At 50.0% G+C, this 24,341-nt stretch overlaps 1 protein-coding gene across 2 annotated transcripts in view; it reads left to right on the top strand.

The window, feature by feature from the left end:
- KCNT1 (potassium sodium-activated channel subfamily T member 1) overlaps positions 1 to 24,341 on the top strand; it is a 94,496-nt gene that overhangs the window by 21,016 nt on the left and 49,139 nt on the right. Inside the window, exon 1 of one of the 2 annotated variants that reach the window (XM_054174584.1) lies at positions 20,745 to 21,003. The exons of the other annotated variant lie outside the window; for it this stretch is intronic. Coding sequence (XP_054030559.1) covers positions 20,792 to 21,003 — 212 coding nt within the window. The 5' untranslated portion in view covers positions 20,745 to 20,791. Of the gene's footprint in view, positions 1 to 20,744; positions 21,004 to 24,341 lie in introns of those variants that run through there. 2 annotated transcript variants of the gene reach the window in all.

Here is a 24,341-nt window from a genome sequence, read left to right as displayed (position 1 = left end):
TCTGGTGAAATGAGCAGAGGTGTCCCTGGAGAGCTGCAGCCTGTACAGCTGTACCCTGATGAGAAGGAAAAACAACATTGATTTTCAGTTATTTAGTGCAATTTAACACCATGGGCTTAAATTTCCATCCCTCCCTGGTGGATTTGCTTGCTTTATTCACTTTCACTTGGGTTTCTCTTCAGTTTGTTGAGCAGATGGGCTGGAAAGTGAAAGCAGTGTTTCAGATTACCTGAAAGCATGGCCAGAGGTGGCAGAGGGCCATGTCCACCATGGCCATGGGTGTAGTCCCAGCAGAGACTCACACCAGTTGCAGATCTGGGTTTTTTTGGCTCAAGATGTCTTCAAGAGCAAAAGAGGAGAGCAGGGCCATGAGGAGGAGCAAGTGCCTGGAGAAGAGGAGGCTCAGGGGAGACCTTCTTGTTGTCTACAACTACCTGAAGGGTGGTTGTAGCCAGGTGGGGGTTGGTCTCTTCTCCCAGGCAACCAGCACCAGAACAAGAGGACACAGTCTCAAGCTGTACCAGGGGAAGTTTAGGCTGGAGGTGAGGAGAAAGTTCTTCACAGAAAGAGTTGATGGCCATTGGAATGTGCTGCCCAGGGAGGTGGTGGAGTCACCATCCCTGGAGGTGTTCAAGAGGGGATTGGACATGGCACTTGGTGCCATGGTCTAGTAGTCATGAGGTGTTGGGTGACAGGTTGGACTTGATGATCTTTGAGGTCTTTTCCAACCTTGTTGATTCTATGATTCTAAGTGCTTGTACTCCAGGTGCTCTGCAAGGTGGGCATGCTGTCAGGGGAGGACCTGAGTGGCTGACATTGACCTTGCAGAAGGAGAATCAAACACATTAGCAAAATGAATATTTTTACTCCTCTTGACCATGTTATACAGAACATGTGGAAAGTCCTAATTGAAAAGCTGCCTGCAGTGAGACTGAAGGCATGGAATGCAGAGTGGCATGAAAAATGCTGGAGTCTTGGGTCCTACCATGGTTAACTAGGGCAAATCTCTTTCCACGTGTTCCTTGCATGAGACTGAAGCCTGATGGGGACATTGCTGGTTGCTCCAGCTTTGTGTGCACCTTTATGCCTGGGGCTTCTTGGAGCTGCTGTGCTCCAATGGGCAGCTACTTAAACTGTCCAGTAAAGAGCAGAGAACAGACATCACACGTGAGCTGGTGGAAGAAGGTTGATTGCATATAAAATCTTGGCAGAGATCAGAAATGTGAGTCTCTGTCCTCAGATTTGGTGGAAAAAATGATGACATTTTTTATCTTTCTTACTGCTGTTGGGTCTGTTCAGCCTGGAAAAGAGAAGGCTCTGGGGATACCTTATAGTATGCTTTCAGTACCTGACTGGGGCTATAGGAGAGCTGGAGAGGGACTGTTTGTAAGGGCCTGTGGTTACAGGGCAAGGGTGAGTGGTTTTAAACTAGAGCAGGGTAGATTTATTCTGGATATTAGGAAGAAGCTCTTTACTATGAGGATGGTGAGACACTGGGATGGGTTGCTCAGAGAAGTTGTGGATGCCTCATCCCTGGAAGTGTTTAAGGCCAGGCTGGATGAGGCTTGGAGCAACCTGGGCTAGTGGGAAGTGTCCCTGCCCATGGCATGGGGGTTGGAACTTCATGATCTTTGAGGTCCCTTCCAACTCAAGCCATTCGATGGTCAGAGCAAAGCCCTGTGTCTGTGGAAATCAGTGGAGTGCTACAGTTGACTTGGGTGAGGGTAGAAGGTCAGGCTGTCACTGCTGCCTTAGTGACAGCATGAGAAACGATTTGGCAGCTGTAGTTGTAATGGCAGAGAATGCATTAAATTTTTCTGCTATGTTTTCCCACTGCCTTATCTCGTCACAGTTGCATCTTTGTTCCCTAGGGAAATGATTTATTGCTTTCTGAAGGTGGTGCTCATTCCTTTTCCCCTGCACAACCTGTTTGGTGACTGATGGCATGTAGGGAGTTTTAGCTCAGACTTCCCCCACTGGCAGCCTCAGGAGAGATGGGGATCCAAGTCCTGCCCCACCATCACTGCCTTCTGTAGCCAGTCCTGTCCTCTACTTGAGTGTGAGTGGCCTTCTCATGGACCCCACTCTGGTCATGGTAAAAGAGGTCACAAGCAGAGCCTAAACAAATTGGTGAGTAAATCTCTCCCTCTGTAAGGCACAGCATCTCAGACACTTCATTCGTGATAGACTATGCAGCAGAGGGGTTTAGAGAAGAAGAAAACCCTGAACTTTGAATCCAAACATCTCAGTTTCCCTGAAGTTCCACCAATAGAGAGGATTAATTCTTTATTGTCTACTATTTTCAGTCCTGCTTATCAAGAGAGACATGAATACATCTTCCTGCTGAAGCCCTTCAGCTAGTGAAGATTGCCTTGCCATGCTGCATTTGCCTCTGCTCCACTGGCACTTGCCTGGATCTGTAGCAAAGCTGTAGGTATTCATTTGCAAAGAAAACACCTTGGTTATTCCTCCTGACTGACAGCTCAGAGAATAGGTCACACCAGCACTGTACCAACCTCTCGCCAGCTACCTACGGAGCTGCACTGGCCACAGTTTGTCCATGAAGGGTTGGCAAGGCAGGTTGCTGGGCAGTGTGAGGCTGAGCAGCACCAGCCTCCAAGCCCAGGAGTTGGGAGATTTCTTCCATTATCAGCCTATTAATTTGCTGCATTGCTGTAATGAAAATAATTTGCTCTTCCATTCTTTCTTGTCTTTCAAAGAGAGTGCAGAGTTTAGATCACAGTGCTACATGTCACTTGGTACAAAATGCTACCGTTGAAGTTTTATCTGCTATCATGACCTTATTTCCTCTCTCCATCACTGTTTTTCCCTGCCTGCTTTTGTGCAGCAGTTGTGTGGGTGTGCAGATACACATAGCATGATGTACAAAGTAGCCATGGCCGCAGCCTTCGAGAGTTCAGAGCCAGACCAGGACGTGGGCGCAGCCGGAGGGAAGGAAGGAAGGAGGAATTGTGCAGAAGGCTGAGGATAACAGCACATGCTGATGGAGCCTGGGGGTGGGTAGCTCATGGGGTCAGCTGGATAACATAAAGAGTGAAACAGCAACAAATTAAATGGGTGAGATCAGTGAGCTGCTTCAAGGGCAAAGGGCTGAAGCGTGGCTGGAGTGGGGACAGAGAGTGTGGTGTCACCTTGGTGAAGCCGAGAGGTTTGTTCAGCTCTTCCCATGGTAGGGTTACTGTGTTGATGTATTAAAGTCTGGACTGATATGAGCTAAAAAACACAATGAAGGTTTGTCTTGTGCCTGAAGCTGCTGGCTCAGAAATAACCTGCTTTTGCTCAGGGTGCAACTGCTGCTTGCAAAGCTGGGCACCAGTGAGGTACTGGCTGCTGCCTTCTGCTGTGCCACCAGCATGCTCTGGTGGGCTGGAACCAAAGCTGCCCCAGCTCCCCGATACTGGAGTTGTTCCCAGCTGGGATGTGAGGAGCAGTGCTGAGCCCTCACCTCTTCCCTTGGGGAGGGGAGCAGCCTTCCATCACCCAGGGAATGGTCTGTGTGCTTGGATGGGCTGCTTGGTGTTGCAAGGAGCTGATGGAGAAGAGTGCACATACTCGCTGTGGTCAATGCAAACCTCCTTCTGTTGCTTGTGGGGATCCATCTCGGACACCATTCACTTTCTCACCCTTGCGGCATTGCTTCTTTGACCTGAATGGGACTGCCCAGTGCCTGTCCCTCACTCTGTGCCAGTCCCTCACTCTGTACCCCACTGCAGTTGGTTTACTGAGGCAATTTTATGTCTGCTGTTGTCAACAGTTTCTTTGCCACAGATGATTTTTGCTGCTGCCTCATAACACTCTGGTAGAGCCCTCTTGAGGACAACACAAACATGACTCCTACCCAACAGAACTCCCTGAACTCATGGCAAAATTGTGATTTCATTATTCTCTCCAGGACTCTTCGCTGTCACTTGTCCTCTAGCTTTGGTTGTAGCCTTGCATAAAGCTGACTGGCAAGGTGTGTTTGTGTGTGAGATGCTGGAGGAGCTGTCTGTGGGGTGGACCAACCCTGAAAGGGTTGTCAAGCCCTGGAACAGGCTGCCCAGGGCAGTGGTGGAGCCCCCATCCTTGGGGGGGATTTAAAAGCTGTGTAGATGTGGTACTGTGTGGCGTGGCTTAGCAGTAACCTGCAGTTCTCAGTTAATGGTTGGACTTGATGATCTTAAAGGTCTCTTCCAACCAGGACTATTGTATTCTGTGATCTCCTGGGGCTGATCATGATTAACACTGGCTGGGTGGTGATTTCTGCTGCCTGGTGAACACCCCGTGCTCCTTTGCAGGCTATGGCTCCCCTGGGGTCGTCTTGCAGCTTCTTTGGACTCTGCACTGCTCAGACCTGCTGGGTCTCCAGCCAAGGGGCTCCATCCACCATCCACAAGTGCCGCAGCTTGGCAGGACTGCAGCAGCTTTGGGAAGGAACCGTGGGGGAGTGCGTCGGGGAGGCTGCGGAGCCAGTGCCGGTACTCCAGCGACTGTGTTTGCATTAGTGACTCTGCTGCGCTTCCTGCAGCCCACGCAGGCTCCACGGCAGCGGGAGCGTTGCTCTGCAAATTTAGCAGCTGCCTTTAAGCAGGGAGCAATTACTTTTGGGGCTGTGGGTAGAGTCATCGAGCCGTTCCGCGTGTCTCATATCCTTTCCCGCTGCGCTGATGGGGACAGTTCGCTTTGGTTGAGCTTTGCTGCAGTCATGTTCTGACTTCAGAGCAACACAAGCAGATTTATTTGGGACTTGGCCTTTCCAAAGGCCTGACCGGCCCTCTGTGAGCCCTGGCCATGGGTCCGTGCCCCAGTGAATCAGGCACCCGTTGCTGGGGTGCCACAGAGCACTTAGAGCATGAAGCACGAACGTGGTGGCTCCATGACAGAGTATGTGATAGCTCCCTGATGGCAGGAGCTGTCAAGAAAAATGTCTCCTCTGTCTAGGAGAGAGGAATGTTTCTGGGGAGCAGGTGGTGAAGATGTTTAGCAAATGTCAGCCTGAGACCTTGCCATCCCGTGGGCAGCAGTGACATCGCTGAGAAATGTGTTATCCTGTCAGGAAGCAGCAAAAAATCCACCAGTGAAATGTTTACGAGCGAGGCAGGCCTTTGCCAAAAGTGGGAGTTCTACTCCCGAGACTCACGGAGTGAGAGCTCCTCAGAGCACTGGGAATCCTGCTCCTGCACACGTGGAGGCTGAAGGCAGGAGCTGTTAGCACTGGGTGGACAGGACATCGCTGTCCCTCCTGGGCCAGCCTCTGCTGACCCCGAGCCACGGCTTCTGCCCTGTCTTTGGAGCTGGTTTTGCTTCCTTGGCTCTGGGTTTGAGAAAGAAGCAGTCTCTGAACTTCCCCCTGCCTCCATGGGGGTGGTGGGAGGATCTTGTCTCCTTCCTCTTCTTCACTGATCAGGACCCAGCAGGGGCAATGCCAGCGAGCAGCTCTGGTGAGACACAGATGTCTCTGCCTGAAGAGGGACACTTGGCATTGCCACTCGTGTAACTTGGGTTGTGACAGAGCTTGTGTGGCTGGGGCTCAGCCAGCACTGCCTTCACCACTGGTCCCAGCACGGTATCTTTATTTTTACCAGGGAGAACAGGCAGCCTAGCTGTAGGCAGAGGGGAAGTGAACACTCTTGGTGTAGCTTGAGTCTCCTCTTCTGTTTCAGCTGAGCTGGTCTTGTAGCTGCTACCGTCAGGACAGCAGCATCTGGCCAAGCTATACTGCATTCATTCTGGAAATACCTTAATCAGTTCCCCACAACTATTTAATCTGAACTTTGCTGCATGCAGTGTGCTGATTTGTATGTGAGCAAAAAGGCTTCAACAGAGAGGACAGGCTGAGGGAGTTGGGTGTGTTCAGCCTGGAGAAGAGAAGGCTCTGGGGAGACCTTGTAGTGGCCTTCTGGAGGGGGCTACAGGAGAGCTGAAGAGGGACTGTTTGTAAGGGTCTGTGGTGATAGGACAGGTTTGGTAGGATAGGTTGGAAACTAGAGTGGAGTAGATTTAGATTGGACATTAAGAAGAAGTTCTTTATTATGAGGGTGGTGGGACTGGAATGAGTTGCTCAGAGAAGCTGTGGATGCCTCATCCCTGGAAGTGTTTAAGGCCAGGCTGGATGAGGCTTGGAGCAACCTGGTCTTTCAGAGGTGTCCTGACCATGACAGGGGATTTGGAATCTTTAAGGTCCCTTCCAACTCATGATTCTATAATCTTTCCTGCAGATAGGCACTAAATGCAGCTTTCCAAAGAGCTAAACCACCATCTAAACCATTTTCTTGCAGACCAGCTATGGATGTGATTGGATGACCAGGAGTGGGGAGAGCTGCAGAGGCCTAAAGAAGCTCGTTTGCCCAGTGCCCACGTGTCGGTGTGTGAAGTGCATAATTACCTCTGGGCTAACAGCTCCATATGGGAGTATTGTTTGAAAAAATTCTAATTTAATCAAATGGATGGTAATTGATTATTAGAAGAGAGTTTAATTGAAATAATTGGCATGCACAGTGGAGTGCTAATTTCGTTTGGCATTTATAATGCAGAGTCACGGAGTTTGTTCAAGGACGGAGCAATGGGGATTGGGTGGTGCCCCTGTTTCTCAGTGAGAAGTTACAGCTGGTCTCTGGAAAGACATTTATTGGGGGAAGCTATTTAGTCACTGTTCCTCAGCTTGGGTTTTGAAGATGGATTTGCTTCATTACAGTTTGATGCAATTACACCCACGCTGCTGAGAGTGAAGACCTTCTCTGACACTTCAGTTCCCACTTAGGATGACTTGAGATTGGTCTTTGTAGTCATCTGGAGCAGCTCCACGTCTTTGGCACAGTGACATACCCTTCTCGAGGCGCTCACACACACAGACTTGCAGGAGTGTGCTCGCTCCTGTGCTGGTGTGCAAGCAAGGAAGGGGTTGTTGATCCTCTCCATACATCCTTTCATCCCCTCCTGTCTGAAATTCCTCAAGACCTGTACACATGACATTGGTTCCAGCATGGTGAATTAGTACCATAAGGTTTCCCATGTGGAGAAGGACTTTATAGTCTCATTCCAGAGTGGAGGTCTCTCAAATTGCCATCTCAGAACTGTTGTACAGAGACTGCCATGAGCTGTAAGGTTCTGCTGCAGTAATGTACTGGGTCACTGTAAGTGTTACATGGTGAGGAGATGGTGATGTGAAAAGATACTACATCTCATCACCTTCTTCCAGAGCTGATATTCATGAATTGCTCCTCTTCATCTTTCTCTAGAATGCTTTTAGAGCTCAATATTGTCACTTGTTTTGGGTCCTTCCCACACAGTATCTGCACTTAAAACTGCCCAGCACTGGTGGAGAGGTTTATTGCTGGCAGCTACTGTGCTAAAATCAAGAGGAAAAACAATTTCTAGCCAGCTTTTGTTCTAGTCTCTAATGGGAGATATTTCTTTCTTGCTAAGAACTTGTAAATGCATTTTACTGCCAGATGCAGTGCTCTGTGGCTAAGAACTGTTCAGCCTCCCAGGGCTCAGCAGTGCAAATATTTCTGCCTACGGACATGTACAAGGCACATTGCGCTGTATGAAGGATGAAAGCCTTCCCAACGGCCTGAGCTAAAATACCCCAACCCAGCAACAATGAAAAAGAGCCAAGGCCACAGCTGTCAAGCCCCCAGGCTTGCTATGCAACACCCAGGGACATGCCTTGCTCAGCTTTGTGAAGGAGTCCTGGCTGCAGAGCTGGGCAGCAGGCTCAGGCTAAGCCCAAAGTTTAAGTAAATCCAGAGCCATCCTTTTCACGGACTGCTGAAGTTTTTCCATGAGAAGCTGGTGATGTGCTTTGCCCCAGGAAGGCAGCCAGAGCTGGAGGTGAGGGACAGCCTTTGTTCACCATGTAAGCGTGCTGAAGCAGATGGCATGGTGCCAGGCATGGCTTTGCCTGCTGAATGAGATTGGCATTCACACCCCCAGAGATTTCTTTGCCATCCGTGTTCATGCTACTGAATTCCTGAGGGACTGCACCGCTTCAGAGGGAGCAAGTGAGGGCCTGATGCTACTTTTCTTGAGCATCTTTTGAGAGCTGGAACAATGACCCCACCTTTTAAGGCTTTTCTCCCCTCTAAGCTGCCCTATTTCCCGCTACCAGGTCTTAGGGAGAGAAAGGAGTGCAGCTGGACCTGCTGGTTGCAGATATTAACGCAATCATCGTCTAATTGGAGCCTGATCCCATTAAACACCCTTAATAATCAGAGAGCTTCTCACTTGGTTTAATGAACTCTTTTCCAGATGACGAGGCTGCAAGATCAGACACTTGTTATAAATGTCTGTTTATTAAACAATCTTTCTTCCTAAAAGCTTCTGCCTGGTCAGAATGAATATAAATGGAGAGGGAGGTGTTTGCAGTTCAGTCTTTAAGGACACACTGGGTGGAGAAAGGAAAAAAAAAGAAGAGGCTTTTTCCTTCTTGTTTTTGTGTGTCTTTAGATGAGAGATGAAAAGAGGCCAGGACAAGTTTTTTTTTAAGTGTGCTTTTTACTTTAAATGTATGAGGCAGTCAAGAGCCAGCGTCTGTGAAACAGCATCTGCTGTCAGACTGGCTCCTGGAGCGGTTATTTCCTTCCCAACAGATGATTTGGTCATGGGAGTTGAACTAGAAGCTGACAGGCAAGATAAGACCAACCATGTCCAATAACCTCACTTAAAATCCTTTTCTGGGGCTGTAGCTCACCTTTTGCTTGTGCCTGGCTGTGCTTGGCAGAAGGCAATGCGTCTGTTGGATGCATCAGCAGTGCTCTCTCCTCTGGGGAGGATTTCAGGGGGGTTCAGTGCAGAAGAGGCCCCTGGAGGTTCTTATGTCAGGGACATGGGGTTTAATGCAGGCATCTGCACACTTCACTCCTGTATTTCAGAGTATATAAGGTGGGTAGGTACCTGACATTGTAAAAAACCTTCATCAGCATGCAACTGCTATCTTTAAGGCTTTGAGGACATGGTGCCTGTTTGTGGTGGTGGTTTGGATGGCCTGAGCATGGCACACGAAACCTTTCTTTTCACAGAATCCCAGCATGGTGGGGTTGGAAGGGATCTCTGCACATCATCTAGTCTAATCCCCCTATGCTAAAGCAGGGTCACCCAGAGTAGGTTGCCCAGGATCTCAGTGTCCAGCTGGGCTTGCAATCTCTCCAGAGAAGGAGACTCCACAGCCTCTCCGAGCAGCCTGCTCCAGGGCTCCAGCAGCCTCCATTACCTTTTCCTTTCAGTGTCTTGCTGCTGAGCCTTGCTTTTGGCTGAATGTGTGCAGAGAAAGACCATGCTTGTCAGAATGGCATCTGGGTGCAGCATGAGCTTCAAGTTGGGCATTGCCCATCCCATGACTGGCAGGACCTCCTGTCTGATGGCAGAACTGTCAGCTGCAGCCCTCTGCAGATTGGTAAGCAAATTTTTCTCATTGAGGTTAAAATAAGAAACATCCTTGGAGATCAATGGTCTGGTACAACCCCTTGTTCTAGTCCTTCCCACACACTGTGATGAGGCTGTCATAGACTCCATGGAGTTCATGGCTCATTTCTGCAGCGCATTGTGAATTCCTTTTTTATACGGACTTGCCATTTTCTCTGCCTTATATAAGGCATTACAAAATGAAAGGTGACATTAACAGGAGAAAACATGGCAAATGGTACCTAGCATGATCCAGTGACCCTGGGGAAGTTAAAAAAACCCAGACATGCTGGAGCATGTCCAGAGAAGGGCCACAAGAATGATCAGTGGACTGGAGTTCCTCTGCTACGAGAACAGATGGAGGGAGTTGGGGCTGTTCAGTCTGGAGAAGAGAAGGCTCTGAGGAGACCTTATTGTGGCCTTCTAGTATCTGAAGAGGGCCTACAAGAAAGCTGGGGAGGAACTTTTTAGGGTGTTAGGTAATGATAGAACTAGGGGGAATGACAAAAAAAATAGAAATGGGTAGATTTGGATTGGATGTTAGGAAGAAGTTCTTCCCCATGAGGGTGGTGAGGCACTGGCACAGGTTGCCCAGGGAGGTGGTGGAAGCTCTACCCCTGGAGGCTTTTAAGGCCACGCTGGATGTGGCTGTGAGCAACCTGCTGTAGTGTGAGGTGTCCCTGCCCCTGGCAGGGGGGTTGGAACTGGCTGATCCTTGAGGTCCCTTCCAACCCTAACAATTCTATGATTCTATGAATTATTGTCGTGACACACAGTCAGCAGAGCTGCCAAAGAGCCCCAAAGTTTCTGCTTTGAAGATTCATCTTAAAAAAAAACCACCACAAAGCAAAGCAAACCAAAACCACAAACCAAAAAATCCAACAACAACAAAATCCCACCCTCCCCCCCCCAAACCAAACCAACAAAAAAAAATCAAAGAAGAAAAAAAAAAAAAAGAAGTTAAAATTTGTAGGTGCCAAAATTCTCCACACTTTAAGCAGAAACTCTTGGAGCCATTTAATAAGCAGACACTGCTTGGCAGTTTAACAGATCATTCCATTAGGATTTTAATACTTGGGTAATAAAGTTGTCACACCAAAAAGTCATGCACCAAAAAAAAAAAGAGTCTCAGGGACCCTTAAAACTGCAAAGTAAGGATCACTTTGGCACTTTGAAAGCCTCTGCGAAATTGCTTCCTGGTGAGCTCTGCTGAGGAGCTCTGTGAGGTGTTCTGTGGCTCCATCCGGAGCATCACCAGCTCTGAAGGCACTTCGCTGCTGGGCTGGAAATAGCAAGTGCTCCAAGGGCTTTGTGGGGAGGCATAAGGTGCTTTTTCAGCCCTTGCTGTCTGTAACAAACCCTGGAGGAAGCCAGGATGAGGCCCAGAGGAGCAGGGTGGCCCCTGGAGTGGAGTGATTTGGACAGTGTGCTGCAGGAGCTGGAGCTGAGCATGCTGCTGTGGTCTATCCTGTCCTTAGCTGCTGACCGAGCTTCCTCTGGGTCTTGGCTCAGCTGCCGGTGGAAAGAAGGCAGCAAGGGGAAGATCCTGGCCTTGGAGTGGGGCTGCAGGGCTCCATCCATTGGAAAAGGCTGGAGAGAAGTTAGAGACACCAGAGTGATTGTAGATGCCTCATCCCTGGAACCATTCCAGGTCAGGTTGAACAGGGCTCTGAGCAACCTGCTGTAGCTGCAGATGTCCCTTCTCACTGCAGGGGAGTTGCACTAGATGAGCTTTAAAGGTCCCTCCTGATACAAACCAGTCTGTGATTCTATGACTGCCGTGGTAATTACTCCACACACGGCTTTATTGCCTGACTGACAGCTTGGGCACAGAGACCTCTTCATCCCTGCTCCTCCTGTGGGTATGGTGAATGGTTCCCCGGGTGTTTACCAGGTGTTTTCACATTCCCAGGGGAAGCAGAAACTCTTGGAGTAAGAAATATTTATAGTGCAAAGATCCTTACAGCTGGGAGTCGACAAACCGCAGCTGCTGGCAGCGGAGGGCAGTCCCCAGCCTGCTCATCCCTGGGAAGGTTGCTCTGCCAGCCCCAAGCTCTGCATCAGGGAGGAGCCCAGGAGCCCCTGGGTGTGGATCCTGCCCTGCCACCTCCTCTGAGCATCCCTGCTTCCGGCATTGCTCTGGCTCCCTGCACAGTGCCGGGGCTGAGTCATGCTGTGGAAGCTGTGCCCATCCCTGCCAGCGCCGGCTGTCAGCTGTGCTGGGTGAGGACCCCGGTGCTGGGCTCATTAAATCTTGGGAAGCAGCTCGTGACCCCGTTATGTACTCATCTGGAAAAGTGACTCGGCTCTGCCTGAAGACTTTTCATGCTTCCCTTGCAGATATATATTTAGGTTTTCCCCAAGGGCTTTAATTTCCTTGCCAGCTTGAACAGCTGTGACAGGTATACAGACACCTTCTCTTTTCCTCTGGCCATTTTAACCTCTCTCCAGTTTTGTTAAGAAGTGGGAAGAGATTCCCAGTGACTGGACAGGTCCAGGGTCTCCTTGCTCTGCCTGTGAGCAGGTACAGTGCACCACAGGCAGAGGGAACGGGTCGGAGGTAGCGTGGCTCTGTAGGGATATTCAGCATCTGCTCAGGTCTGCTCTATTTCTTCTGCTCCCTGCAAAGCAATCCCAAGTTAACATTCTGGGTTTGCAGCTTTCATGTTCGTCGCTGATGAGCCACACTTAGAGAGGTAAAAATGGGTTTGCAAAGGCTGCGATGACAGTTCTGGGATTCAGCGCGCGAGGCTCCTGCGTCGCAGTTATATAAGGCCTCTCGCCAGCTCCCCGGGTACTTGGGGAGTTCCTTGGCCAAGAGGGCCTTCTGTCCCTCCTCTGGGCTGGCCAAGAGGGGACTCATTGGAGAGACCCCTACAGTCACCCATGGGGGCCAGGGTGTAGCTGTGGGGGGACTGGATGAGTCCCCAGCACTCGGAGACGTGAGGTGCTGTGGGTGCTGGGGCTGGTGTGGGTGCTGGTGTGTTTGCTGGGGCTGGGGTGGGTGCTGGTGTGTTTGCTGGGGCTGATGTGGGTGCTGCTCACTGCACTGGGTGGGGGGAAGCTGCAAGGCACGACTGGGCAGTTTCTGGAGCCCTGGGTCTGTAAGGCTGATGCTCTTCCCTCTTCTAAATACTAATGTTTTGAAATTGTTAACATTTGAAATGTTGATGCAGAGAACTTGGGGAAGAGGAGAGAAATCAAAGGCTCTTCCAGTATCAGGCACACCAGCCCCCCCTGGGCTCACAGCCTGCCTGCAAGCTCTGTATGTATTTTCTTACTTTACATAATTTTGCCATCTCTCTCCATCAGCCCAGCTCTTCAAAGGCTTCCTTCTGTTTCCAGCTCTCTTGCTGCTGCTAAATATGCTCTCCTCTGTGCTCTCTAAAATGTTCTCTTTTCCCTGAAACTCCAGTGCTCTGGTTTATTAGAGAAGTCTCCCAAACTCAGCTGTGGAGCTGCTGGGTGAGGCAGGGAGCTGCTGCCAGGTGCTGTTCTCAGGGACTGCCTGATTCAGCTGCCAAGACTAAATAGGGGAAGTGAGGAAATAAACCCCAGCCAGTTCATTTCTGCCTGCGTCATGCAAATCTTTCAGGTGCCTTGAGTGTCTGGTACAGCACCAGTTGGCCAAAGGTTTCTGCAGCTATGGGATGGTGCCAGTGAATCTTGGTGCTTCCCTGCTTCAGGCTCCCTCCCGCTGGGTTTCTGCTGTTGGCTGTGGTGCCAAGCGCACCACAGAATCACAGAGGGGATGCAGCCGCCCCGCAAGCCTGCCATGGTGGAACAAGGTCCCACAGGGTGGTGTAAGAGGGAAATCCTCAGCGTTTGATACCCTTCCAAAGGTGGATGTGGCTGCTGCGGTGGCGTTGCCTGCAGTCAGTGTGCTCCAGCGGAGACTCCTGAATAGAGACAGGGACTTAGGTACTGAGTCGTGGTTTTGGCAGTGAGCACTCAGCACAGTTGCTGTCCCAGCCAGCTGCTGTGACGACAGAAATCCCTGCAGTTTGAGAACTTTTCCTGAAATGCTTTTAATGACACTTTAATAAGAACACTTAGTGCTTGGTACAGAGCTTCTCACCCCTGGAAATGAAATGCTTTACTGTGAAGGGTAAGGACCATTATCCCCCATGGTCACAGGGGGGGAATAGCTGGATTTTGTTTGTGAGAGTAATTATAACAAGTGGAATTAATCAACTTTTCATATGAATGGTGTTGCTTTTTAAAGGCCAATGTTGGGTAAGAGTCCTAGATACAAAGGAGAACTCACAGTGGTGAAGAACCATCTGATGGCTTCTTGGGGAACTCGTCAGTGCCTGTGGAGCAAAGACATTAACCCTGCCAAGGCAAGGTGCAGAGGGAGCAGAAAGCAGTGGAAGCAAAGGCAAAACAGGGCTTGGTGTTGGCTTACTGGTGCCCTAGATCTCGGTGAGCAGGCATTACAGGGAGCTGCTCTTACCCCAACCTCGGTGTGTATTGCTCCCTCTGCATATCACCTCTCCAGCTACTCGGTGCCCTTGTTACTTGCGAGGACTCTCCCAGCTCTTGAATGTCCCCTGGGCCTTGGTGAGCTCTGTGCAGTGCACAGAGAAATTCCACTGAAATAATGAGTGTTTCCTGTTTCTTAGCTGGAGGACTCAAAGAGGCTATAACTTCTTGCAAGCTCCTGTGAAATCACTGAGGGTTGGGCTTCCCCCCATTCCCTCTCCTGCTTTACAACAACCTCTTACATCTTGGCTCTCTTCAGACTGCAGGGGGAAAGGGCTTGGTTCTTCTGCTGAGCCCAGGGAAGCAGCAGCTTGTTTTGGCTAGGACCTTTTGGTGTGATGGTGATACACAGAGTCAATAATGTCTCTGTGCACTGTGAATGCAGGTGGGAGGGTCACTGAGATGCTTTCTGGTGCCACTGTCCCACTGCTTGCAGCCCATTACTGGTTCTGTCTGTGAGGATGCCAAGCCATGGATTCACCTCAAAGAAAACTGAAGTCCTGGGAAATCTTCCCTTTAGCTTTGGCAGATCTGCTGCTGAGGGCCCCTGCTTGCAGGAGAGGGGAAGGCAGGAGCTGTGATCCATCAGACACAGAGGCAGCAGGAGCTTAAATGCAGACTGTGTTTGTCCTGCTATGGACTTGTCGGGCCCTGACCTGATGTAGCAGTGCTCAGGCAGCCATCTCCTTGAGGAGATCCACTTCCCTCATGGGGAGCAACCTCTGGGAAGCCCATGTCTCTGTGGACATCAGGTAGGAGTCACCATCCATCCCTGGTTTTTCCCCAGCCCCTTCAGGAAGGATTTGATCATCTGTATCTTTGAAACCCTGATTTTCACTGCCCAGCTCATCTCTGAGAAAGATCTACTTGCTCTTTGGCAGCAGCTGAGTGCTGAGGTCCTGCTACCCTGTCAGTCAGGGAGGACCTTCCACTCCATGCTAATGGAAAGAAAATGGAGAGACCTTTTAAAATTGACTCTGGTTCAATACCAACCATATTTTGTAAGCACTTTTGTTAACAAACACACAAATCCTTACTGTCCAGAGAGGATTCCCTAGCATCTCCTCTATATTCTAATACCTCTGCAATCTGAAGTAATCAATGTATTGAGATCATACTTTTGACTGTAAAAGGAACCAAAACTCTTTGCTTTCAACCCTCTCATGAACTGCAACTCCACCTGCTGATCAATAGTCAAAAATATGGGCAAAAGGACCTATCCTGTTAGGAAAATGTTACTGGGGCCAGCCTTGTGCAGGGTGTGCTGTTCAGGAGAGAAGGCAAGGGGCCTGTAAAGACCTCAGGGTCAGCATGGTGGTATGAAAGGGACATCTGGAGATCATCTAGTCCAACCACCCTGCTGAAGCAGGGTCACCCAGAGCAGGTTACCCAGGATCACAATGTCCAGGTGGGTTTGGAGTCTCTCCACAGCCTCTCTGGGCAACCTGCTCCAGGGCTTCAGCAAAGCTTTTCTTCCTGTTTAGATGGAACCTCCTGGGTTCCAGTTTGTGCCCACTGCCCCTTGTCCTGGGCACCACTGAAAAGAGTTTGGCCCTATCCTCTTGCCCTTCACCCTTTAGCTCTTGCTGAGCATTGAGAAGATCTCTTCTCAATCTGTTCTTCTCCAGGCTAAACTGTGTGAGGTCTCTCAACCTTCCCACATCATAAAGATGCTTCACTCCCCTTGTCACTGTAGCCCTCAGTCATCTTTGTAGTCCTTTGTACTCCTAGGCAAAGACTGAGCATGGAACAGCAATATTAGGGGGTTTACCTTTTTCTTTTTTTCTCTTTTCTTGTTGACAAATCTGTTAAGGTCAGAGGAAAAAAAGTTCTAGTGAGGAATCATTTTCTCCAAAACAGTGACATTTCTACCCAATTCTCTTGTAGAAGGTGCTTAGAGCTGCTGTGCATGGCTCAGTGCTTCCCTGGCTGCATAGAATCATAGAATCAATAAGGTTGGAAAAGGCCTCAAAGATCATCGAGTCCAACCTGTCACCCAAGACCTCATGACTACTAAACCATGGCACCAAGTGCCACATCCAATCCCCTCTTGAACACCTGCAGGGACAGTGACTCCACCACCTCCCTGGGCAGGACATTCCAATGGCTAACAACTCCCTGTGAAGAACTTTCTCTTCACCTTGAGTCTAAACTTCCCCTAGTGCAGCTTGAGGCTGTGTCCTCTAACAAGGCTCTGCAGGAGCCTTGCAGTGGGTGTGGAGCTGCTTTTGCAGGGCTGAGCCTGAGCCTTGGCAGCTTTTGCAAATCTCATGGTGACAGTGTAGGGCATTCCCTGGCCACCAAAAGGCAGCACTGGTGTGTGTGCACTCCTGCAAAAACACTTGAGCAAAGAGCTGGGCCAGAGGGTTTGTAAGGTTTGTCAAAGAATTAGTCATGCTCTGGAGTTTATTAAGCCATTAGTGTCATCCTGTTACATTTGTTGGGGTTTTGAAATATGGGAAGCCTTTTGTGGTGGTAATAAAATTGCTGGGACCTTCCTTTGCCATGGAATTATTGAATAGCAGGAGGTCAGGGCTGCCCTGAGGCAGCACAGAGCCAAACCTGCCTGATGAGGGGAGCAGCTGGAGGATCTGGGTGACTTTGGCAGTTGGACTCAATGATCTTAGGGGTCTTTTCCCACCAAAACAATTCTGTGATGCTATGACCTTTCAAGATTTTAAAGACATTAATCTGACTGTTCTTATGGAAGGCTTTGCACACTGACACTTTTGGGTTGTATCTCAACATAACAGGTTTGTTTATCAGAAGAATCTGATATCAACCCAGTGCCTTCCTGTTTCATCAACTGGTAATAATGGGCCAGGCCATGCTTTAGTAATCAGGAGATGGATAGGGAGTTTTGGCAGTCGGGACTGAAAGCTTACCTGGATCAAAGGAGAATATTTAACAGTGCAGTTGCTGCAGAGTCAATTAAGACTAATGACAAATCTGCTTCTTCCTAAATCTTATTTTCAGAAATATTATTACCACTGCAACTGCTGCTCAGCAGCTCCCAGTCAGCTCTTCAGCCCCCGGCACAGCAGTGGTCTCTGCACAATGCAGACGCTGAAATGAGAAGTCAGCGGTTTGTAATGGGCTCTCCAACTAACATTAAACACTGATTTCCTGGCTTGCAGTCAGATGGTTGGCATCCAGCAAGCCAGGCTGGACCAGAGGAATTCTTGCTTGGACTTTGATGTTACCAAGGTTGTGGTTTGTTGATTTTGCACTCCTGGGTTCCCTTGGAGAATGTGCTGTACAAACAAGGTGTTTGATGTGCAGCTTACCCTCGCGGACTGTGGGTGGGAACACAGTGTGTCCCTGCAGAGCAGACTCACCAAGCTGTGCTTTGGGTCACCTGTACAGCTGTGGCTCTTTCTAGGAACACAGAGTTTCTCAGCAGGAGTGAGCATTCTGGATGTACAGAGCAAAGTGTTTTGTCTGTGGCATTGAGTTCAGGGTAAGCACACAGCAGCCATGAATGGGCATCACCAACACAGGGAGCTGAAATTCATTTTAAATGTCTCTTCTGAGACATGGCCCTTCACTTTCTGAGTTACAGGGAAGTTTCTGTATCTGTTCAGTGGGATCCTTTACCTTTTTGCAGACAGGGATGTACTCCACCAACAATCCAGCATTTGAGGACTTCTGGTTTTCATTATGAGACCCCCACCTGCAGTGCTGTGGCTCCAGCTCTGGAGCCCTCAGCACAGAAGATGTATGAACCTATTGGAGTGTGGCTAAAGGAGGCCACAACAGTAATTAGAGTGGGGAACCCCTCTGCTGTGAGGACAGGCTGCCAGAGTTCTGGTTGTTCAACCTGGAGGAGAGAACATTCCAGGACAGGTTGTTTGGGGCTCTGAGCAACCTGCTCTAGTTGCGGCTGTCCCTGCTCACTGCAGTGGGATTGGACTAGATGAGCTTTATGGATCCCTTCCAACCCAAACCAATTGGTGATTGTATTTTTCCCTTTCTCTCACCAGAGCCCTGGCTGCCCATCTCCCAGCTGAGAGAACCAGGGTGCTTTTCCTGCATTGCTGGTGGCTCAGGGACACAGACAGCTCCAGGTTGCCTTTGCCCCAAGTTCCTGCTTTACTCCTTCTCCAGCTGCTCTTGCTGACCTGACCATGCTCAGTGACTGGCTGGGCGGTAGCTTGGCAGGACAGATGCAGCTGAGGCTGTAGACTGTTCAGGGGATGTGTGGAACACATTACCTTGCCTGAAAGAGGAATATATTTTTTACAAAACTACAGCAAGGGAAGAGCTTCAGCAGCCCAACGCAGACCTGAGTAGCTCTGTGGTGTTATCCAGCCTTGGAGAGGTTCTCCTCAGCATCAGGCGACCTCTTTTCTCCCTTGGAAGGAAGGTGGCTGTTCAACTCAGCAGCCTGCTTGCAGTTTCTCATGACCCTGTGTCAGATCATTCCCCTCTCTGCTGGTTTTTGTGCCTTGGTTTGTGTTCAAGAGTTCAACAGAGAAGGAATCTTCATGTAGAGGCTCCCGCAGGCAGGAACTAAGTTTCTCAAGGGGTTCTTTGATGTGGTTTTTGTCACCTTCAACACTGCTAAAGTATCAAGGGAGAGTTTCCATTTTCTGGTAGAATTCTCCAGATCTTTCCTTAATAGCTCTTCTGTTCAGTGCTGCTGCTCAATGGCATTAGTGCTGAGATTACAGTTGAAGCACAAACCACTTTAAACATCAGCCCTCAGCCCTGATATTAATGTTCTGCTGGAATTAGGAGTCAACTCTGCAAACAGCTCTCTAAAAGAGGGACCTGATGGCCAGTTGTCCAGTAGGATTCATCAGTCCTTGAGCTGGGCACTGCCCACTGCAGTAATTGTCCTGGGGCTTGGGAACAACGCCCTGAAGGAAGCAGACAGGGAGCAGTAAGCTGAGGCTGAAGCAACACACGAAGCAGAAAGGATTGACTCTGTTAGGAGCTGATTGCATGGAGCTAATGAATTATTTTGAGGCCAAAAGGAGAAATTAAATGGGTGCTGAAAGCTGGCAGATCAGCAAATGGGCTGTGGGTTTTTATCCATTTTACATTTCAAAATGCTGAAATAAAGGATGTCTCAGGGTGAAATCCCATTAAGAAATAATGCTCTGAGTGGGGAAAAAAGGGCCTGGTTAACAGGAAAAAGGGACCTGGTTTCTCTTCCCAGAGCACCAGGGAACAGCCTCAGTGTCACAGGGTAAGTCATTGCTGGGTCCTGATCCTAGGGGACAGAACAGGAGCAGAGTCCAGGCTTGACAGTCCCCTGGTGGGAGACAGGAAGGAAAGGACTTGGCTTTTCCACCCTGAGCTTGGTGCAGGATGGTGGTGCCACATACCTTGAGGGCCTCACAGGGTGGTGGCAGTGTGGTCAGGGCACCTTGCTGGTGCTGGAGGAAAATGTCAGGCTTGTAATTCCATAAGTGAAGTCCTTGGGATCCCAGAGTTCCCATTTCAGGGCAACTTCTGTCCCTACCTCAGATACAGCCCTTACCTAGCTGTCAATTCTCAGACCCTGCTGACTCTTTGTACATCCTGTTCATTTACCAAAAAATCCTGTGGTGAAGGTTAATCACTCCCAGGTGTCTGTTCATGGTGTGATGGCTCCCTGGTGAGCAGCCAGCAAATGTACTCTTTAGTTCAAGCACACAGTGGGGCAGCACTGGAGCACAGGGTTGGCATGATGTGCGGTGATGGTGGTATGCAGTGGGCTGGTGTTGGCATGCTACATGGTGATGTTGGCATGTCATGTGTAGGTGTTAATATGCCATGGGTGATTGTTGTTATACCATGGGGTGATGTTGATGTGTTGTGGTGTTGGTAGACATTGAGGTGATATTTGCTGTTATGCCGTGGGGTGATGTTGGCATGCCGTGGGGTGATGCTGGCATGCCGTGGGGTGATGTTGGCATGCCATGGGGTGATGCTGGCATGCCGTGGGGTGAGGTTGATGTCGTGGGGTGGTGCCAGGCTACTGCTGTCCGAGGTGCTGAGCCCTGTGCCCCGGGTTTACAGTTCTGGCCCCTCTCAGCAGTACCCTTGTGGCCCTCCTGAAGATGCTCAGTGTTGAGGGCTGCCATCAAGCATGAGCAGGAGTGGCTACGGACTGGTGGTATCCCAAGAAGAGAGCAGCATGCTTGACCCTGCACTCTGGTCCCACCTGCTCACTGAGGGACTCGTGTGGCTCCTCCTTGGGCCACCCCTGGCTACAGCAAATTCCTTTTTCTGTTTGATCTCTTGAGGAATCAATACCAAGCATGTCCAAGGAGCAGCAGCTTTTGTTCTCACCTGCAGAGGGAAAGCTGGGCTGTCTGGGAACACCTCTCCAGGCGCTGCTTCAGCTGGGCAGGTGAGCGGTGCCTGAGCCCCATGGCTGATGGCTGCTCAGAGGGAAGCAGCAGCAAGTTCCTCTCTGCTCCATTCCCAGGGGTGCATTTCAGAGGGGACCTTGCTTTGTTGCTTTGTGTCTGTGAGCCAAGCTGCTGAGTCTGTTCCCTGGCATGCAGTCCACACTGCTCCTTACACAGAGGAATACGATAAAATAGCTTCCTCCCCCTCATGCTGCTACTGAAAAACAGGGATGGGGAAAAAATAATCCCGCAGCCCCTGCCCTGCTTGTGGTGATAAGAGCAACGCAAGCACTTTGTTAAAGGAGGCAGCCAAGCAATTACATTTTTTGCTAAACAAAGATGGTTCAGAGCTTCCTGCATTGTGGATGTTTTCTCAGTCGTCTTGCACCAAATTTGTTGCAGCAGCAAGGCCACAGAGTTTGCCTTGACTCCCCTCACTACCAAAATAAATGTACAGGGCAGGATTGTTCCACTGAGCAGCCGTGAGTGGGGAGAGAGAAGAAGGAAGGAGATGGTACATGCCGACAGCTCTAAACTGAATGCGGTGAGGATTGCTATGTATGAGAGAGTTCAGGGGGGAAAGAGGAGGAGGAGGAGGTTGGAGAGGCAGCCAAAGCGCGCAGATGGCAAGAGCCAAGCTGAAGAATTCCCCTTCAGAGAGCAATTCCCATGTAAAAACTGTCCCACCAGCAACGACAGAAGATGTCCATGGGGTGAGCCCCTTGTTACCAGCTCGGAGGATGGGATCCTTGGGGAGTGATGTCGGACAAAGGTATTGCAGGACTGCAGTGATGCGTGGGGCTTTGGGTGTGTGTGGGGGGAGGAAACACCTTTTATCTTTTAAATGAGGGGGAAAGGATTAGTGCCACCCTGGGCTGGAGGGATGATGGATCAAATCCTTCCACTAACGATGTTAAAGAGCCACACCAGCTCCAAAGTTGTGTTATGAAAGAGGCAGCTGGAGCAGAAAAAAGGCTAGTTCCTTTAAATTTTTGATGAGTGCTGCTTGGGTGGTTTTGTTGGGGTTTTTTTTTTTTGATATGTCCAAAGCATGTCTGAACAGCTGCCCTGAGTCTGTGGGGCTGCCACCCAACACTGCTCACTTGCACTGCGCCTTATCTGTGCAGTACAAGGCTGAAGCTTATTTCCCCTGTGAACCGCCACAGCGTGCACGGTACCTCAGCACCATGTTTGCATGGCAGAAGAGATGCTCAGCCTCTCATCTGAGGAATAATTTATTTACAACTGCAAAAAAAAAGAAAAGAATGCTGCAGCCTCTTCCTGCAAGCACACAGCTGATGTGTGGAGAGGGAAATGGGCTCTGGTTGTCAGGAGGATGAAAACGCTTTCCTTTGCTCCTGAATTACAGTGTTTCAGGTCCCCTAGTTACGAGGAGGGTGCATCTGTCAGCAATTCAGTTCTTGTTCTGTTCATTTCATTTTCTGTTTCATTTTCCCCCCATCTATTCAGCCTTTCAGCCCATCCATGCTGTCTTCCTTCTTGGCACCAACTGCCTTCCCTGTGACTGTGTACTGTACATCTTCTAGGATGTAATCTGGTGCTGTTTCCAGCTCCGCTTTCCAGGGCGAATTACTGCTGTAAGAAAGCTTCTGCTCACCAAATTTTACTTGTTTGGCTTTGGACTGGAAGGAATTAAACACTTTGGCTTCAGAACCTTGGTGTGTTTCCCTGGGAGGCTGGGGGGTGGATGGCAACAAGCCAGGACTAGCAGGTGTGGTCCCCACTGGGGAAGCCGAGGGGGGAGGTGTGCGTTGCGGGAGTGAGGCAGGGACATCAGCATGGTCCTTCCCTCGGTGCTGGGCTCTCTCCAGGTCTGGGAGGCAGAGTCTTGGTGCACTTGCAGGACTGAGGGTGCATGTCTTGGTCTGATGGGTGGTGTGTCAGCTCTCCAGATGGCACTGGTGCCAGTTCTCTGGTGAGCAGACACTTGGATCTTGTGGGTCGTTGCTTTCTGACTTCGTCAGGCGAGAGCTTGCATGTGTGGAGAGCTGCAAATGGGCAGCGTGTGGGTGCATTGGAGCTAAATCTGTGAAGCTTATGTGGTCTCAGCATGTTTGACAAGCAATCTGTATCTTCTCCCATGATTGATCAGACTGCTCTCATTCTGGTTTTATGTCTTGCTTTCATTGCTTCAAAGAAACATCAAAGATCGACCTGTTCTGGGGGCACCTCCGTCTCTGAGGGCATGTCCTGAACACTGCTGTTGGTGAAGCTTAGTTCCTTCCCCCTGCCCTTTCAGGTACTGTTGATGTACCCCTCGTGACAGTACCCACTAATTAGCCATCAATAAAGACCCAAGAGAGGCTTCTCTCCTGTGCTCAGGAGCTTGGCAGGTTCCAGCTCAGGGCCAGACAGCCAAACTTTATCCCAGGGCTGGCTGTGGCACAAAGGAAGGATGCTGCAGAATGTCACTGGATCCGGGGGGACAAGAGACAATAATTCCCCAAACTGCATAGCTGCAGTGTTTTAGTGGAGCCTTGCCAGGAGGCCAAGCGCTCAGAGCACACCAGGGTGCTTCAGGGCTTTATAAAAGAAACCAGCTCCCTGGGTTTCACCAGAATCCCAGGTGCTTTGCTGCAGTCTTAAGGAACTGATGCCGCTGAGAGGCAGAGAAGTGGCAACACTTTTGCACTCCTCTGGCAGCGGGCAGAGCCCTGTGAGCTGCCGCTTGCGGTGTCTGAATCCCCAGCTGCCAGGCTCTCCTCCTTCTGTGTGCTGCTTCCCAACAGTGGAGTTGACAATTAAGATTGAGATTTGTGCTCTTCCCTCTCGCTGCCTGTGCAGGCAACAAAGGCAGGAAGATTGCAGTGGAAGGGATGAATAGCATGGCTGAGTGGCTTTGTCTCCTTCAAAGCCAGACACAAGCAGCATTATCAAGTTAGCAGCGACAATTGTCACTGGGAGTTTGGGAGTGCAGTTGCCAGGTTATGATGGAATAAGATTCTGGGTTTCAGGATGTTCTCAGGGATGCAAACGAATTCTTTAGATGATTGAAGCCAGAGAAGTTTATTCTCACCTACTTTATTTACCTCCTTACTCTGTCTCTTAGTCATTGCAGCATCTCAAAGCTCTTAGGCGTTCCCAGTCAAAACAGGAGGAAAGGATTTGAATTGATCTGGAAAGAAACTGCTCCACAGACATATGTGATTGCACACCTGGAGGGAAAAAGGGAGTTCAGGGCTTGCCCTGGCTATGCCCACACTTTCCTGTGGATGGGGAGCTGTGGGCACACTGGGACTGGCACAGCTGCTCATCATAGAATTGTAGAATGCCAGTTTGGAAGGAACCCCAAGGATCATCTGGTCCAACCTTTCTAGGCAATAGCGCAGTTGAAATGAGCTGGCCCGGCACCCTGGCAAGTTGTGGCTTAAACCTGTCCCATGTAGGAGAATCCACTGCTTCCCCTGGGAGATGATTGCAATGCCTGACTGTTCTCATGGGGAACAATTTTCTTTAGGAATCCAATCAGAATATCCCTGTCAGTAACTTGTCCCCATCACCCCTTGTCTTCTCCATGTGACTCCTTGTAAGAAGGGAGTCTGCATAGAATATACATAGACTGCATCCTCCTGGTAGCCACCTTTCGTCTACTGGTACATAGGAATAAGGTCTTCTGTAAGCCTCCTCTTCTCAAAGCTGAGCAAACCCAGTTCTCTCAGCCTTTCTTCAGGTCCTGTGGAAGTTGCTCCCACTGAAGAGGCTTGGAGCTACTTCTGTGCATCAGGGGCTGCTGTGAGAGAAGGATGCAACCAGGGCAGGCTCCTGGGCACTGTGGAGAGGGCAGGCTCTGCTGTCAGCCCTGCTGCCTGAGTGCCAGATCTCTCCTGGAACACAGCAATCTTGCATCTGGAGCAAGGTGTGAAGGACTGAGTCTTTCCCCTAGGAGCTGGGCTTTTCCTGAGGCAGGTTGGTCCCACGTGCTTTATGTTGGGGGAGATTTGAAAGGAAAAGGTGTGAAGGGAACAAAGTCATCGAAAAACCAAGTGCTGAGCGGTGCTCTCCATTGAGTGGCCCTGGGTTTGGGAGGGAGCTGCTGGCAGGCATGAGGATGTGTAAATCTCTGTGTTTGGATCCCATCTCATGGGCTGG

The sequence above is a fragment of the Dryobates pubescens genome, chromosome 29, assembly GCF_014839835.1.
Source record: "Dryobates pubescens isolate bDryPub1 chromosome 29, bDryPub1.pri, whole genome shotgun sequence".
Taxonomy (NCBI): Eukaryota; Metazoa; Chordata; class Aves; order Piciformes; family Picidae; genus Dryobates; species Dryobates pubescens.
Note: the sequence above shows the minus strand (reverse complement) of the source record. Positions and strands in the feature narration are given on the sequence as shown.